This window comes from Pongo pygmaeus, chromosome 1, assembly GCF_028885625.2.
Source record: "Pongo pygmaeus isolate AG05252 chromosome 1, NHGRI_mPonPyg2-v2.0_pri, whole genome shotgun sequence".
In the NCBI taxonomy this organism is placed as follows: domain Eukaryota; kingdom Metazoa; phylum Chordata; class Mammalia; order Primates; family Hominidae; genus Pongo; species Pongo pygmaeus.
Window position 1 is genome coordinate 220532617 of NC_072373.2, and position 16134 is coordinate 220548750.

Genomic DNA, 16134 nt, shown 5'->3' on the forward strand with positions numbered 1-16134 from the left:
CGCCGGCGGCCGGCAAGAGTGGGCGCGTGCCCGCGGACGCCGTCCTCGGGCCGCGTTCCCCGCCCCGCGCCGGGTCCCCTCCCGCCAGCCCTGAGCGCAAGTCCCCGCCCCCTCCTCCCGGAGCCAGAGGTTTGGGGAATCGCAGAGCCAATGGAGCCGGCCGCCCTGCCAGTGCGGCGCGGGCGCGCGCGGCAGGGGCGCGCGGCGGGGGCGCGAGCGAGCGCGAGCCCATTCACTCCGGCACCGGGCGGGCGGGCGGGCGGCCGGCGGCGGGCGGGCGCACCGGGCGGCGGCGGCGGCGGCGGCGGCGGGGCCGCGCTCTGCTCTTTCACCTGCCGGGGCCGGCGCGGGCCGGGCCGAGGAGGCGGTGCCGCGGCCGCCCTGCCAATCACCGCGGCGCCTGGCAGCGCCCCCGGCCGCGCCCGCCCGCCCGCTCCCTCCTGCCAAACTGTTACCCTGAGTGTTACCGGCAGGAGCAATGACATCAGGGCTTTAAAACAACTTGTTATTCGGGGAGTAATCAGTTGCAATTAGGCATTAATTAAGTATTATGAAAGTTGATTATTTAAGTGAATTCGGCTTTCGACTCTCCGACTATGGTGAGTACCGGGCGCGGGCGGGGGAGGCCCGGGGGCCGCGGTCTCGGGCGGCGACCCGGGCGCGGGGCGCGGTCGCCGGGACGGGGGCGCCTATGGGCCTCGCGGATCCCCCGGCCAGGGCCGCCAAGCCGGGGCCGCGCCGGCCGAGAGTTGCTGCCTTAGTTGGAGAAACTCAGGCGGCGCGGACCCGCGGGCGCGTGCGGGGCCGAGCGTGAGAAGCGGGCGGCGCGGAGGAGAAAGTTTCTCCGCGGCGGCCTCGGCGCCCGCCCGGGACTGGCCGCTCCTGCGGGGTGGGGGGCAAGCGGGGCGGGCGGCCGGGGTCCCGCGAGACGCTAACCCCGTGTTTCTTCTCTCCCGGTCTTCCCCTGGTGGCGTTCCGCGAAGAGTTTGGGACCAAGGAGAAGAGAATGGATCTTGGAACAGGTACCGGCCGGTGGGAACGCAGGGGCGGCTCTTTCACTTTTCTTTCGCTTCTTTTACGGAAGTTCTTCTTTTTAGCCCAATGAGGTGGCGGCGGGGCCGGGTGGGGGCCGGGAGGGTCGGGCGGCTGCCTCCCGGCGTCCCGGCCTCGGGATCGGCGACTTCTGAGGCTGTTGTTGTTGTTATTTGCCACTTGCTTAGAGGCTGTGACTAATGTGATGCTTGTCATTATGAAAGAACCGAGAGGAGCAGGAGCTGGGGGGCACCCAGAGAGCGGATTTAGGGGGTTTTTGTGGGGTTTTTGTTCTCCGTGTTTTTCGTATGGCTTCGTGTTTTTTTCTGTGTGTATGTGTGCCTTTTTTTTTTTTTTTTTTTTTTTGTTCTCTGCAAAGATCTTTGTGTGTCGGCTCTGGGGTGTGTGTTTTTATTTTTTTAGTGGGGGGTGGTTTAGTTTTTGAAAGCAGCGTCCTGTTGGGAAAGGTGGTTAGTCTGGTTTCGGGGCGACTGTCTCAAGGTAAAGGAATTTAATTTATTTGGGACAAGGCTGTGTCGGATGATCAAGCTGCTTATTATGGCTAATGAGTATTTTTCACCTGAGAATCTGTGGGATGAGGTGGCTGTTATCAGTTCAAAGTGAGGGGCCCCGGACTGTCTCCCACCTGCCTCTTTAGCCCCCACCCTGGGGGTGGTGATGGACCAGACGGACTGCGCAGCATAGGCATCTGGGTTTGGGGGCCTCCTGTGGGACAAGGCTGGGGGCTCCAGGAGGCCTGGTGCTCACCTGGGGCAGTTTATCCTGATACTTTGGTGTTTTCTTGGTTTTAATCTAATTCTTTCCAGTGTTTTTGCCTTCAGCTCTTGTGGGCTTCCCATGGGCCCTGGCTATTGAAACCAATTTTGACCAGGACCCTCACGTGCTAGGTTGACAAAAGCAGCAGCTGTCTTCTTAAATGTTTAAAAAGAAACAAACAGCCGAATCACTCATTGAGACTGATCTCTGAACTCTCCTGGTTCATTGATGGGATAGGTGATACTGGTGGCTGTTAGCATTGTTGTTTATAATAGGCCCAAGTTCACAGCATCGGCCCTTGGGACCCATGAGCTGATATTTGACCTTCTAAGGTCAAAGGGGAGTGGGCGGAGAGACGGGAGGCCGCCCTGAGGGGCCGAGGATAGGTGGCACGGTGGCCGGTGAAGAAGGGCCTGTGTTTGTTGGAGGGAGGTGTCGTTTGCAGAGTTTGAGGACTGTATGACACCAGGTGTGATCTTGGCTGGTCTGACGTGGAGGGCCTGGGGACCTCTCTGCCCAGGAAGGGTGTGACACCCCCTGCTGGGCAAAGTGGTAAAGGTGTCTAAGGCCACGGCTGCCACCCTGCCCCTCCCTGCCCTCCATTCCCACAGAGAACCTGCCTGCCCCCACCTCCAATCGGTGTCTCATCACCTCTCTCTCAGGCCCCACCCCCTTTCTTTGGAAATGGGGCCCCCACCCATCCCAGCCAAGAAGCAGACCCCAGAGTTGGGCCTGGTGGCAATGCACCACCCCTTACCTGGGGCAGGCGAGCCTCTGCTTGTGGGCCAGCACACGGGACCCAGGCATCACAGAGCTGGAAGGCAGGCCCTCTGGTCGGCCTCCTCCTAACCTGGGTGCCAGCTGGAGCCAGCATCCATCCTCCTGCCATCCACCAACCAGTCCCTCCAAGTCTGTCGTGGGGACAGTACTCCAAAGCCCTTCTCTAGGGTGTCCTGACTTGAGCGAGGGCCCCCCAGCCCTGGTAGGAGGCAGGTGGCAGAGCCTCTTGTGGCTTTTCTCCTGGGCCTTAGGGAGGCTGACTTCTCCCAGCACTCCAGGGACAGGCTCTGGAAACTTTTCCTAGAAGCCAGAAGGGACCCTGAGGTCAGCTGCTTCCTCCTGTAGCTAGAGTAGAGCACTCCCAGTGGGACTCAGGCCTGGACTCTGGCCACTCAGAGGGGAGGCCCAGGGTGGCAGAGTTCTGACTGTTTCCTGGAGGAGTCATCTGGTGATACCATCTCAGTCTCTTCTTTGAACTTGGAAGTTTCACTTATAATCTCAGAACTTCAGAAGAAAAGCAATCTTCCCCCCACTTCACCAAAAAAGGGAAGCAGATGAGGACGCTGAGATCCCCTCTGAGCTGGTCCCTGGGCTGACTCCATGCTCATCTTCAGGAGCTGGGAATAGCTCCCTCAACTTCATAGTGCACGCAGCATACAGCCGGGGCCACGGGCCTCGTCTCTGGCCAGGGCTCGTGGCTAGTGAAGTGAGGGTCCCTTCCTCTGGGGCAGCATGGGCAGCTTCAGCCAAGGGCCTCTCTGACATAGTCCAAGGCCAGGGGCGCAGGCCTCGAAGGGCTGCTGGCATCATGGACCCACCAAGCCTCTGATCATAGGTTAACATCTCCTGCGGCCCCGGACACATCTAGGTCCTGAAGGCCTTCAGCCATAAGGAAGTCAGTGGTGGGAGAGCCAAGCCTTCTCAGGAGGGGACAGAAGGACCTCAGGACCCTCAGGGGCCATGTGGACCCCCTTTCCCCCACCATAGTTCAGCCGAGGGCTGGATCAATCTGGACGTCTTTAGCAATAAAAAATGCCGATGTCGTCCTAATTCACCAGGCCCCGAGATGACAGCAAATTTACATTTTTTAATTAAACTAGCAGCCAGTTTTTATGAGAGGGGGTTGGGTTATGCAAATCAAATGGTTGTGTACGGAAGATTAGGAGAGTTTGGGAATAAATTCCACAAATGCTAATAAAAAAAAAAAAGGAAAGAGAGAGAGGGAGGGAGGGAGGGGAGAGAGGAAGAGAGGAGGACATAGTTCCATTAGGCCCTTTTAGAGTGATTTCCCTGGGGGAGGGAGCGGGAAGGGGGGAGGGGAGATGGGAGGAAGCTTTCAGACACAGGTACATCCATCCTGCAGTTGGGAAGCTCCCAGGGTTAGGCCCCACCAGGCTGATTCCCAGGCCCTGAACACAGCTAGAAGCCAGGGTGAAAATGGCGGTGAAGCACGGGTGGAGTTCTGAGCAGGCGTTCGCCCTTGACTCGTGGGGATCTGGTGATAGTTGCCCCTTCTCTTCTTGAGACGAAGGGGTGGGGCTGTCCCAGGCGCGGAGGACCCAAGATAGGCTCTACAAGGCTCTCAAGGGCCAAAGAGGCAAGAGGGCAAGTTTAAAGGGATGGCCACAGACCGCAGGTGGAGCCAGTGAGGGACAGTGCTGCCCATGTGTCGCTGTGGCTGCAGCCTTGTCGTCCAGGCGGGTCAGTGGGAGGAAGCCCGGCCGGTTTCTTTCTCTTTCTGGGGCTCCAGGCCAGGACCCCCTTGCGTTGCCAGCAGATCCTGCATCGCAAACGGCCCAGGCCCAACTGTGGGGAGGCCGGGAAGCGTGGGATCAGAAGCTGGGCCAGGCTGGCTCATCTTCCTGATTCTCAGTAGCCCTATGCTTTGAGAGCATACTGTCTTGAGGTAGGCCGCAGACTTCTTCTAGATGGTGTCTAAGCCGAGAGAGCAAAGAGCTTGGCATCCCCAACCCAGCCCCAGTGTGTGCTGCTCAGGCCCCTGCCCTGAGTGTCAGCCGCCTTCAGATCAGACCTTCCGTGAGCCGCCAGGTCAAGGCCAGAGCCTTGCCAAGTGTGGAGGCTTCTAGGAACCTCACTAGCTCTGGTTACACCTTCAACCTGCCAGGCACCGGGGATTGAGAAGGTTCCTGTGCTGTTCTGGAGGAAGAGATTCCATGCCGGGTTTAGGGCAGAGCAGATTGCTCTCAATTTCCTTCCTCCAGCCTTTACTTGGCCAGATACACCCACTCAACCAGTCTAAGCTGGGGCCAGCCCCCGTAGCCAGGTTGGGCACCGGTTTTGCCAGTCTGCTGCAGGGGGTAGGTGCTCTGGGGCCATCTTGGCAGAAAGGAGCTGAGAGCCCAGGACAGAATGGGCCATCTCAGAAGTCATGAGTTTCCTGGTACCATTCAAACAGAGGTTTGTGCTGTGCACCGGTTAGTGACATTTGGAGGGACTTGAGCATCAGATGACCTTTAAGATCTTCAGCTGTCTGACTCCCAACTTGATTTTGTTCAGTGGGGCAGTCCTGGCGGATGGGAGTAGGGGGTGAGTGGACGAGGTGAGGAGCACATTATTTGGACCTTTTCTTTGGTAGAAAGCATTGGAGACAGGCAGCTCTGGGCTGTGAAGTGACCCTTTGAACCAGCCCTGGTTCTAGTTGCAAGACGTCAGAGGAAACTGAAGCTAAAAGGCCTAGCATAGCCTTTCCTCCCCAACAAGAGGCCGAGGCAGAAGGGCAGGTCTGAAAGGCTCCCTAAAGAGACCCCACCCCAGGCCCTTTTTCCCTGGTAGGGACCAGCGAGGAGAACCCATTCACTCTCCTCTCCAAGAAAGGCACTGAGTGTAGGTGGTACTCAGACCTGTCTACTGGCCTTGTCGGTACTACTGGTGTTCCCCCAGTCCCCACAGCCCCAGAATCTGGCTGAGCTGCAGCTTGGGTTTTTGTGATGGAAAAATAAAATAAATGCAGGCACCTTTGGAGGGCTGAGCCACGCAGCGGTATCTCCTCATGAGAATGGCTGCCCTGGCTCAAGGCCGTGCCCACTGTCTGAGCAGGGGATTGGATGGGGCTTGGAAAGGCTCTTGGCCCCAACTCCTCTTCTTCCTGGGTCCTGCCAGGTCAGTGGTGCAGCCCCAGCCTCCATCAGCCTCCTCTAGAACGGGTGGCCCAACACTCTTCCAGGGCTGAGGCCATTTCTCCACCTGGTCCAGCCCCCAGGCCCCAAGGCTCACCTTCTAACACAGCCTTCTCTGAGCTGATTTTTAAACCCTGACCGCCCTGGCCGCTGCTACCACCTCTTCCTCCTTTTCCTCCTTCTCCTCATCTTCAGAGGGGGAAGGAAGTTGCACTGTAGTAATTACCGCCTGTAGGTCCCCACGGCAAGCAGCAGCTGTTCTGGGGTAGCTGGGCCAGGGTACAACGAGTAGGGAGAAGCTGGGAGCAGGAGGAGGGCGGGCAGCCCCAGTGTGCAAAAGAGGAGGGGCAGCCTCGCCGGGACCACCTGTGCAGGGCAGCAGCTTGGTGGTCTAGCGCCTGGCTAGACCCCTCTGGCTGCCTGGCCACAGAACAGCACGCTGACACCCTCGACTCAGCAGGATGTATGGTCTCCTGCTGGGGAAGAGACCCATGCGGGAGGCGAGGCCTGAAACCCAGGAAGCATGGGAGGCTCTCCTGCAGCAAGAGGGACAGAAATGAGGACTGCCCGGGCCCCTGTGTTGGCAGCGTCTGTCTAGTGGAGGGAGAGGAGCGGTCTGCTGTCCCACCAGGCCGAGGAGCCAGGGGCCAGGGACCAGACAGCTTTGTGAAAGAGTGGCCTTAAGGGACCTCCCTCCGCCACCACGCTTTCCAGACTCCTAGCCAGCCCCTTCTGTCTGCGCCTTGTCCTCCCTCCCCCTCCAAGAGCAGAACTCTTGCTTCCCATTTTGCAACCACGTTTTTCTGTCTTTTTCATCCAGGCCACCCAGCTCCCTAAAGCCAGGCCCTCACTGCTACCTTTCTTGCCCCGTGCAACCTTTCCAGCCTCACACCCCGTTGGCCCTGGAAAAAGATAGAGAAGCTGCTGGCTGCGAGCCTGCTGTTCTGAGGCTCTGGGTAGACCTGTGACGTTGCTGTGCCAGGACCCAGCACTCGGACTCATGTGCCCTGATCCCCAGGAGGCCAGGGCCCTTGTTTTCCTCTACCACGGCTGCTCCTAATGGTGACCATTAGATGGTAGCTGGTGTACTGCCACCTCCTCCCCGGGCCTGGTATGGGCCGGGGCTCACGCCTTCCTGCTGTAAGTGCTGGTGGAACTGATTGATTGATGTGCCTCTTCCCCAAGTGCCTCCCTGGCTTCTTAGTGGGGGCAGAAGGAGGAAGGCAGGAAATGTTGGCCAATTCCCTTGGGACCTGGGTTTTAGCTCCTTGAGAGCTTTCTAGAGCCTGGTTTACAGGAAGGAGCGAGGCTGGGATTTGGGATGACGTGAAAGGGGCAGGGGAGCCCTAAGGATAAAGACAGGAGTGTGATGGTTGGATGGGACCCACAGTAACTCCTAACCATGACCATGGCCTGGGACTGGGATGTCAGTCTGCAGCCAGAGGGTGATCCAGGCCTTTCTCCACTTCCTCCCTTGCCCGTCTCCCTCTCCCCTTTCTCTCTCCTCCTGAGCAGACCTCACCGCTGCATGTCAGCCCTCTCTCATTCTCTTCCCCGCTTCCGGGATCCCTCCAGCTAGACAAACCCAGGGCAGGGAGTAAGGCCAGAAAGACAGGGATACACCCATACTGAGGGCCAGCCAGGCGCCAGGGCTTCAGGCCTCTGCCCTGGGCGTGGTATGTGGGCCACTCCTGGCAGGGGCATCTGCTCTTAGAATGTCCCACACGCCTGACTCTGGGGTCTTGGCCCTTCTGGGCCCTGCCGGTGCTGTAATCACTCACCTGCTGACACCCTTCCTAAAGCCAAGAGGGCCCTCTCTTGATGCCACCTGGCTGAGGCTGGGGCACTGCCTGGCGTTGGAGGAGAAGGCGGGAGCCGGGAAACGGACACATTTTGTGTTTCCAGAGACCAGGTGTTCCCAAAGTTCGCCTGGCCTTTTCTTATGGGGCTCTTTCGGTGAACTAAGGGGGCCCTGGGAGGGACTGCGCTGTGTGAGAATGGGGGACTGGAGGAGCCAGGCAGAGCTTTAGATGGGGGGACCCTAGTGCAGCGGGAGAGCAGGAGGCGTCCCAGAGGCCGGCTGGGAGAGACTCCTGGAAGTTTTGTCACCAGGAAGTGCCTCTTCCCCGCAGCTATGATCCTCACCGCCCTCTAGCCCAGTGCCTCCCTGTCTATCACTCCTTCAGCCTGGGAACCCAAGGCCACGGGAAGCCAGGGGCTGTCTCGCAGAAGGATGACCCGGCTCTCCACTGCCCAGCAGGGGGCGCCCCACGGCATCTGCCCCCGTCCTTTTAGGTGTGGGGTGGTGTGGTCAGGACCTGGTCCAGGCCTTCTGGCCACGGGTGGGGGAGGGGCAGCCTAGCGTCCCCACCCCCAGAGGTTCCTTGGCTGAGTTTGTTTGCCAGGGTGACCTGTTTAATCATCTCATTTTCTGGTGGCCGTTTATTCCTCGTTTCCACGGTTACGGCCCCATTAAGGGGAGAAGCAATAAGGCGGTGAGTCAAACAGGTAATAAAAACATGCAGAACCCCTGTGCACCAAGAGAGGGTGGCGGGGAGGGGCGCAGTGAGCTGAGACGGCCTGGGGGGAAGCCCAGGTGACGCCCTACCCGCCTTATCCTCCAGAGGCCTGAGTGTCCCCAAGACCCAGTCCTCGGCTTAGAACTGTCCCCAGCCCTTGGTCCCCTGGGCAACAGGCTGTCCCAGGTAAAACAGGAAGGAGAAAGGTGAGAGGGGGCGTGATACAAGGCCCCCCAGGGCTGCCCCACAGTTGGTGTGTGACCTGTTTCCAGGCCCCACCTCGTGCTCCCTTGGTAGGGGCGGGGGATGATTTCTGACATTGGTTTGAACCCTAGAATTTTTTTCTGCCAACTTTATCAGAAAGCATATTTGTGGTGAGTGCTGCTAACAGGGCCAGTCCGGTGAGTAAATATTCCTGGTGTGGACGGCCCTGTGACCTTGCAAGGGAGGAGTACAGTGGTGTGGCCAAGGGCATGTAAGGAGAGGAGAGGACGACCAGGCGCCCACGGGCCCCTGTGCTGGGTGGGGGGCTCTTCCTGGGAAGGGGTCAGGTGGGGGCCACAGGGTCAGGTTGACCCCAGTAGCCTCTTCCCAGCAGCATGGTCTGCCTCAGGCCCCAGTGACACCAGCTGGAGCCGGGTTGTGTGACTTGCTGGCTGGGGGACAGGTTGGCAGCTGCCCCTGTGGGCTCCCTTCCTCTGGTAAATGGAAGCTGAAATGAAAGTCAGCCTCTTTCCGGCCCCTTTGAGTCCAGGGGCACGTGCCTCCCTCCCAGTGTCCTCTCCCTGTCCTTCCCAGGAGCTTCCTGGGTATCCCCAGCCCCTCTGCCCTGCCCTCGAGGTTTTTGAATAAGCAGAGGCAGTGGGCTGACTGGAGTGGACAGGGGGAGGCTGGGGTCTTCCTGTTGCCAGGAAGGGTGGGGCTCAGGCAGGCGTGGTAATGCCAGGCCATGCAGGGCCAGCTTCGTGCCCGGGGGCCGAGGATCAGTGGCTCAGAGAGAAAACAGCAGAGGCCACTCTGAGGGCTCCCGAGTTGGGGAGGAGCCTCCCTTCTCTCCAATGCCATGCTCCCTGACAAACTCACCCAGGTCTGTGACTCTGATTATTAATTTCAAAGTTGATTTCTGACGAGAGAGAGAGAGGGAGGAAGGTGTGGGAAATGGGGGAACCCTTTGGCCGGGAAATGCGTCTTGGGAATGGGCCTAGATGAGTGAATATTCCGATCAAACAATTAAAAATAGAACACGCTACCGAGGCCCCAGCTGCCGAGGTTTTTCAGCAACTGTCACCAGTGGGTTCATGGGGCAGGTGGCACTGGAAAGGAGTTTTTCCACAAACGGCAAATATCAGAGATGACAGTGTGCCCCCCACTTCCCTCCCAGTTCTCCCCAGACTCCCCTCTAGGGCCTGTGTAGCTTCAGGGCCGCCCTTCTCCCCTGCAGGGCCCGGCCGCAGCGGTGAAGTCATCGCCAGATGCCTTGGTAATTGCTTTAAGAATCTAACTTAAAATAAGATGAAAACTTATATTCCTGGGTAAGGAGTAATTTCCCATGTAATAGTAAATTAATGAAAGGATTATACCAGGGGGCCTGGCGGGGAGGCCATGCTCATCTGATAAATGCAAGGGTTTCAGGCAAGACAGCTCCATTCCAGGAGGCTCCCGACCTTTGGTCCAGGTCCCACACTGGGGGTTCCTCTTGGGCTCCCCCGTGGGCAGCTGAGTTGGGAGGACACATTCCATGTGTGCTCAGTGTCCCTCTCAATGACGGGAACCAGCTTTTTAAAACCTACAGATGGGAGAGGCTCAGGTCTGGCCTCCACAGGCATGAGAGGCCCTGTGTCATCAGTTCGCCCAGGCAAGAGAGAATTTCTGACACCCGAGAGTGTGGGCCCCCAGAAGCAGATACGAGTTAGACTCCAGGCCGAGTTCCCAGCTCTTAGACTGTGTGGTCAGCATCGTGGTGTCTCACGATAGGATGACCAACCACCCCAGTTTGCCCAGAACTGCAAAGACCCATGTGTGTGAATCCCCTCGGTCCTGGGCAAACTGGGAGGCCTAGTCAGCCCTGTTTGGAGGCAGGAGGATGGGCTACTTGACATGGTGCCACCCTCAGGGTCCTGGAGAGCCCAGGCACCTCCTGAATGGACCATGTCTTTGTCCAGGAAGAGGACTTGCAGCTGGCTCCACTTAAACCCCCTTGCGCTACCAAAACTTGCTCCCAGGCCGCTGCGTTCCACTAGGCGCATGTGCTGGGGCAGGCATGCTCGTGTCCCCGGCTCCCCGCCCCCTCCAAGGCATGGCAGGGCACTGCTTGGAAGCTTGACCCGGCCTAGAAAAGGGCTTGCAGCTGTGATCCCACCCCTTTAACACTGAGCCTTCTCCCCACGACATATCACAGTCCAGGCGGGGCTTCTGGAGAGGATGCGGACAAGGCAACCCCCACCCCCAAGCCCCTCACTCCCCCACCACCGTAAGTTTATCAGCGCCTTCCTTCCGAGAGAGCCACACCTAACATCTCATCTCTCCTCATCAGTTCCCTTGGAGGAAGACAAGGAGCTGTCCCATTTCCTAAGTGGGGAAGCTGGAGGCCCGGAGATACTGCTGGGTTTGTTCCCAAATGCTAAATGCCAGAGGACTTGGTGCGGGGCGCCCCTGAGCACTGTTCCAAATGGCAGCACTGAGTGAGGACACACAGGCCTCCAGCCCTAGGTATCTACCGTGCTGCCTGGCCCACGTCCCCAAACGTCTCTGGCCCCCATGTGTATCCCACCTGTAGTCTGCAAACACATCCCTGGGCTGCAGGGATGCAAGATAAAATGTAGTTGTTGATGCAGATGCATTTTGAGCTTCTGGGGGAAAGCCTCCTTTTCTAGAGGCATCCGGAGTGCCCATCTTTGCAGAAACGAGTGCTCCCGTCTGTCCGCAGGGGAGGGTTGCAGGTGGGTGGAACGCCCTCCGACTTGTCTCTGGAAGTGAAAGGACTGGACACAGAGCCCTTCAGGAAGCATGTCTAACCGAACGGGCATTCTCCTAGGAGACAGGTTCACGATGCATGTTTGCTGGATATGTTTCTGTGTAAGCAGAGACTTGCTGGAAGGGAAGATGGGGAGCTTGCCCCCTGGTTCACTGGGAGACCATTTTCAGTTCAGCTCTGCGGTGGGTGTCTCCACTGGCTTTCTTTGCTACTAGAGGTGATGGGACTGCCTTGGGAACTCCACGCGATAAACTCACTGCTTTGCAGGCAGCTTTCCCAGGTGGGGTTTTAGGCTGGGGGCTGTACTGAGTTTGCTCAGGTCTTTGCTTGGTTGTAATCTGAGAGTGAACCGGCTTCTTTCCCAGTGTAGACCACACTGTGCTTTAGGAGGTGGGGAAGATTTGTGCTGCCCTTCCCCCACACCTACCCCCAACCCACAGGAAGGAACGTGGAGCAGTAGGGCTGAGAATTCCTAGTCTAAACAACCCAGGAAAGCACGCTCAGAGAGCCAAGCCAGAACCCCAGATGGTGTGATCCGATTGTAACTGGAAGGATGGTGGCTTTGGTTGTTAGATGTTATGTGGCCGTTGCTGTTCAAGCAGACAGATTGGTGACTTCCAGACTGCAGAGATCAGAGCGGGCTCTCCTTTATTTATCTTCGCATACCCGCAGGGTTAGGGGACCGAGTGGAATAGCTAGAATGGACAGACAGGCCTGGAGAGCCAGGCACAAGAAGCAGGGGGGATGACAGGCCCCGGCCCAGCCACACCAAGCGCACCACGCAGGGCCACAGATGGCACCACGCCTCCAAGGGCCATATGGGGTTCCTTTCCCTGGCCTCCCTGATAGGAAGGATCACTTTGGGGCTCCTTGGGAGGCCTTCAGATGGAGCTGAAGAGCCCCTAGGCAGGGCCAAGTGCCCAGAGAAGGAGACGGAGATGTTTTCTATTTCCGGGTCCCTGGGGGGCCCAGGGGCAGATTGAGACAGGCTCCTTGCAGGGAAGGTGTTAACAAACAGCAGGTGATTAAACATGACAAGCGGTGACATTTCTGTTCAGGGTTCTCAGTCCCGGCGAAGCCAAGAATGAAGCTATAAACCCTGACATTTTGTGTTACGCACCGAGAGGTTTTTAATAGACCTCGCTCCCTCTTCCCCACTCAACTTCTCTCCCTCCTTTACTTCCCCTCTCAGTATCCACTGCCCCACTGGAAGCTCCTGCCTCCTGGATTCCGTCGGGCCCCCATGAGCCTTCCCAGGCCCTTGATCCACAGACCCTCCTCCCTCTGCCTCTGCAGGGCTGAGTACAACCCTGCCCTCTGCCTCTCCCACTTCACGGTGATATATCCCATTGCCCCTTCTCCCCGTCCCGACACCCCCCACTTCCCTCCAGCCTTCACTGTCTCACCTGTTTTTGGGTCCTGATCTCACAGCCTCACCCTTAGCTGCGGCTGTCCCAGTTGTCTGGGACAGCAGGTGGCTGTCCCTGTGTGTTGTGTTTATAACATAACATTTTCAGACAAACTTGAAAGTGGGTGTAGGGAGATGGTGGGGCTTGGTGTGGGATTTTCCCCCATCTTTTTTTCAATCCCCTTTTCTCCTTTTGGGACACGGACAGGAGGTGGAGGGAGAGAGTTGCACTTCACTGCAAACAGTTGCAGGATTTATTCAGAAAGGGACTGGCCAGCAACAGTTGTTCCTCTCGCCGAGAAATGTTCGAACAACTGGAGCCTCTTTTGTTCTCTGGGTAGAGCCCTGTGAAGGGCGTTTGGAGGTGAGCCTGGGGCTCAAGAGGGCAGAAGACCCAAGAGAGGGGCTTCAGCTCAGTCCCACCCAGGGAGTCCCCACCCCACCCCTCCAGGAAAGGTTCCTGGAGCCCCAAGGGGGTCAGTCCAGAAGCCAGGCCACGTCCCTGGGGCCCAGCGCCGCCCTAACGAACTCCAGAAGCACTGGATTTTCCGCATTCATTCAGTAAATATTTGTTGGGCCAGACACTGTGCTGAAACGGTGGTCTCGTCCCAGGGATCTTGTGGTCTGGTGAGGCAGAGGGTAATTAAACAAGTTACTACGAAAGTGCTAAGACTAGGACAGGGTGCAGTGAGGACAGAGGGAGAGGACAGTCCCGGGAGGCTGCCCAGAGAAAGTGAAATGTCAGCTGGGACCCATGAAGGCTGTGTAGGAGGAGGGGTGGCCAGGCTCTGAGGTGAAGGAGCAGTTTCCACCTCTGAGAGGGCAGCGTGCTGAGGGCCTGGCAGGGAGAGGCGGGTGCTGCTTCACGTGGGCTGGCTGGCAGGTGGAGTAGGGTCTGGGCTCTGCCCTTTGATCTCTGAGTAACTGACCCCGTACATGCTCTTCCATCCACCCTTCCACCATCCCCACCCACCTGGGCCAGGCATGGAGGTCAGGGTAAGGATGAGGATGAGGGTAATGGATAAAAGACTTTAAGGAAAAAAAAAAATGGCCAGGCGTGGTGGCTCCTGCCTATAATCCCAGCACTTTGGGAGGCCAAGGCGGGCAGATCACTTGAGGCTGGAAGTTCGAAACCAGCCGGGCCAACATGGTGAAACCCCGTCTCTACTAAAAATTCAAAAATTAGCCAAGTGTGGTGGCAGGCGCCTGTAATCCCAGCGACTTGGGAGGCTGAGGCAGGAGAATCGCTTGAATCCAGGAGGTGGAGGTTGCAGTGAGCCGAGATTGTGCCATTGCACTCCAGCCTGGGCGACAGAGTAAGCGCCTGTCTCCAAAAAAGAAAGAAAGAAAGAAAGAAAGAAAGATGGGGGTGAGGCCCCAGCCCTGCACCAGTGGGAAGGGGAACACCCGGGAAGTCAGCGTGTGTCCCCAAAGACTGGGGCTGCATCTGCTTTCCCGCTTCCTAGTCCCTGTTGCTGGTGACTCATTGGTAGTGGGGTGGGAGGGAGGCTTCAGACCTGCATGGAGGAACTGGAGCCCAGGAGGGCCCAGCTGGGCTCAGCAGCGAGTCCGTCTGCCCACCTGCCCCCTCACCTTCTCCACCCGCTGACCTCAGGGCCCAGCCAGGGTGTGGCCTCTTGGATGCCCTCCTCCAGCCCGAAGTTGCCCTACCCTTTTTACTCTCAAGTGTGAAACAGTAGTGCTGGAGCCTGCGACACTGCACCCCCTGAGACCCAAAGCCATCCTCCCAGGATCCCTAGGGCAGAGGGGGCAGTGCCAGTAGCTGCTCAGGATATATTTGAGAAACTCAACCAAGCCAGGAGAGGATTTGAGTTCATCTTTAGAGCAGGACTAGTGAGGAGCCTGCAGACTGACCTGTGGGTCCCTGGTGTCCAGAAGACAGGCCCTGGAGGTCCAAGTTCAGCTCCTTCCTCCACCCCCAGAGCCGGCCTTGCACCCCCCTCCCTCCCACCCCCCCGTCTCCCCGTGCCATCCAGCCCGAGCCATGCGGCAGCATCATAAGGCCTTCTGCCTGGAAGGGGCTCTCCTGGCCCTCAGGGTACTTCCTTCCCCGCTTACTCAGCCTTTGCCCAGAGGTCAGGCCCAGGACACCCCACCTTCACATTTGTTCCCTGAGAAGGAAGCCAGGCGGCATAAAGCCATCGCTCCCCTTCCCCAGCCTACCCCACCCCAGCCTTTCTGCAGGAGCTGGCCTGGGCTCCTTAATGCCACCCCTTGTCAGTCCAGACCCCCCAGAGTCCAGCCAGGAGTCCCCTAAGGGCCAAGAGACTCAGCCTTCCTCCCTCACTTGGCAGCTGGGTTTGGGACAGGGAATGGGTAGGGATGCTGGAAGGGGAGGGGAGGGGAGTCCCAGGGCCAGGACTTGGCCTGCTGCCCCTGCAGATCCGGAGCCAGGTTTTACTGTAATCCCTACATCCTGTTGCAGATCCTTAATCAGCTGGAGCCCAGGTTGGGCTGGACCCTGTGGTGACACTCGGGGTTGTAGTATGGAAAACCTGAAGTGGAGCTTCCAGAGTTGGGGTTGGGGACTGTGAAGATGAGGCAGGTGGAGGGGAGGAGAAGGGTACCCGTGCAGGCACAGGATGTGGACAGAGCCCAGACCCACCACCCACTCGACCCAGGCTGGGGGTGGAGGTGCAGCTGTTGCAGGCTGGGAACCAGGACTATGGGATGGGGAGGAGGGGCCCACGGGGGGCCCTAGGAGAATGCCAGAGTATGTGGGGGCTGCTACATTGCTTGGTAGCACCATCGAGACAGCTGGCCCGAGTCGTCCTGATGGTGAACAATGACTCCAGCCCGGAATCGGCAGTGGGAACCCTGGGTGGCGCTGGCTCCAGGGGTCTATTCTAACTGGGGCCTAAGTCCAGGGTTGGGGCCTGCTGGGAGAGGGACCCCTTCCTGGGGCAGGTGGTGCAGATGGCCCAGGAGACCTGTCTGCCTCAGGTTTGGGACTAGGCTCTGTCCTGGAGGCAGCAGGGGCCCTTTGGCAGGGCAGCAGGCTCCCAGGATCAGCCGATGCTTTCGTCAAAAGCAGCAGCCCCTGGTGGAGAGCTGTGTGGCAGCCCTGCAGTCCCCTCGTGAATCCTGGGAAGTCAGGGCAGCGGGTACCCCTCCTGAACCTCAGCTCTTCGCGGCCCAGGGAGCAGTGGAGGAGAGTGAGGGGACACGCATAGACCAGAGATAGCCAGAGAGTGGAAGCCAGGGGTGGGCTGGCTTGCAGCGGGCAGGCAGACCGGCGTCTGTCCTGCCAGGGGCCCAGGCTGGCTCTGCAGACAGCCTCTTTTCTATATGGAAATGAAGAATTTAGGCTAATGGAGCTCAACCATCTCTAATTTTGCGATGGCAGGAGGATTTTGATTGAAAGTAATTAAGCAAGCTAGCTGTAAAATTAATTAAAGCAAAAGGGGGGGATTTTTTATTGGATTGGATAGCGATATAGCGTCTGTCAGGCGGGGGACGGATGGGGGTGACCTGAATCCTCTACCC

At 58.4% G+C, this 16134-nt stretch overlaps 1 protein-coding gene across 2 annotated transcripts in view; it reads left to right on the forward strand.

The window, feature by feature from the left end:
* Nucleotides 1-295: 295 nt before the first annotated feature.
* Nucleotides 296-16134, forward strand: part of CASZ1 (castor zinc finger 1) — a 57499-nt gene continuing 41660 nt past the window's right edge. For both annotated transcript variants that reach the window (XM_054439821.2, XM_054439831.2), the window contains exons 1-2: nt 296-599; nt 984-1022. In XM_054439821.2, coding sequence (XP_054295796.1) covers nt 551-599; nt 984-1022 — 88 coding nt within the window. In that variant the 5' untranslated portion in view covers nt 296-550. The remainder of the gene's footprint in view (nt 600-983; nt 1023-16134) is intronic.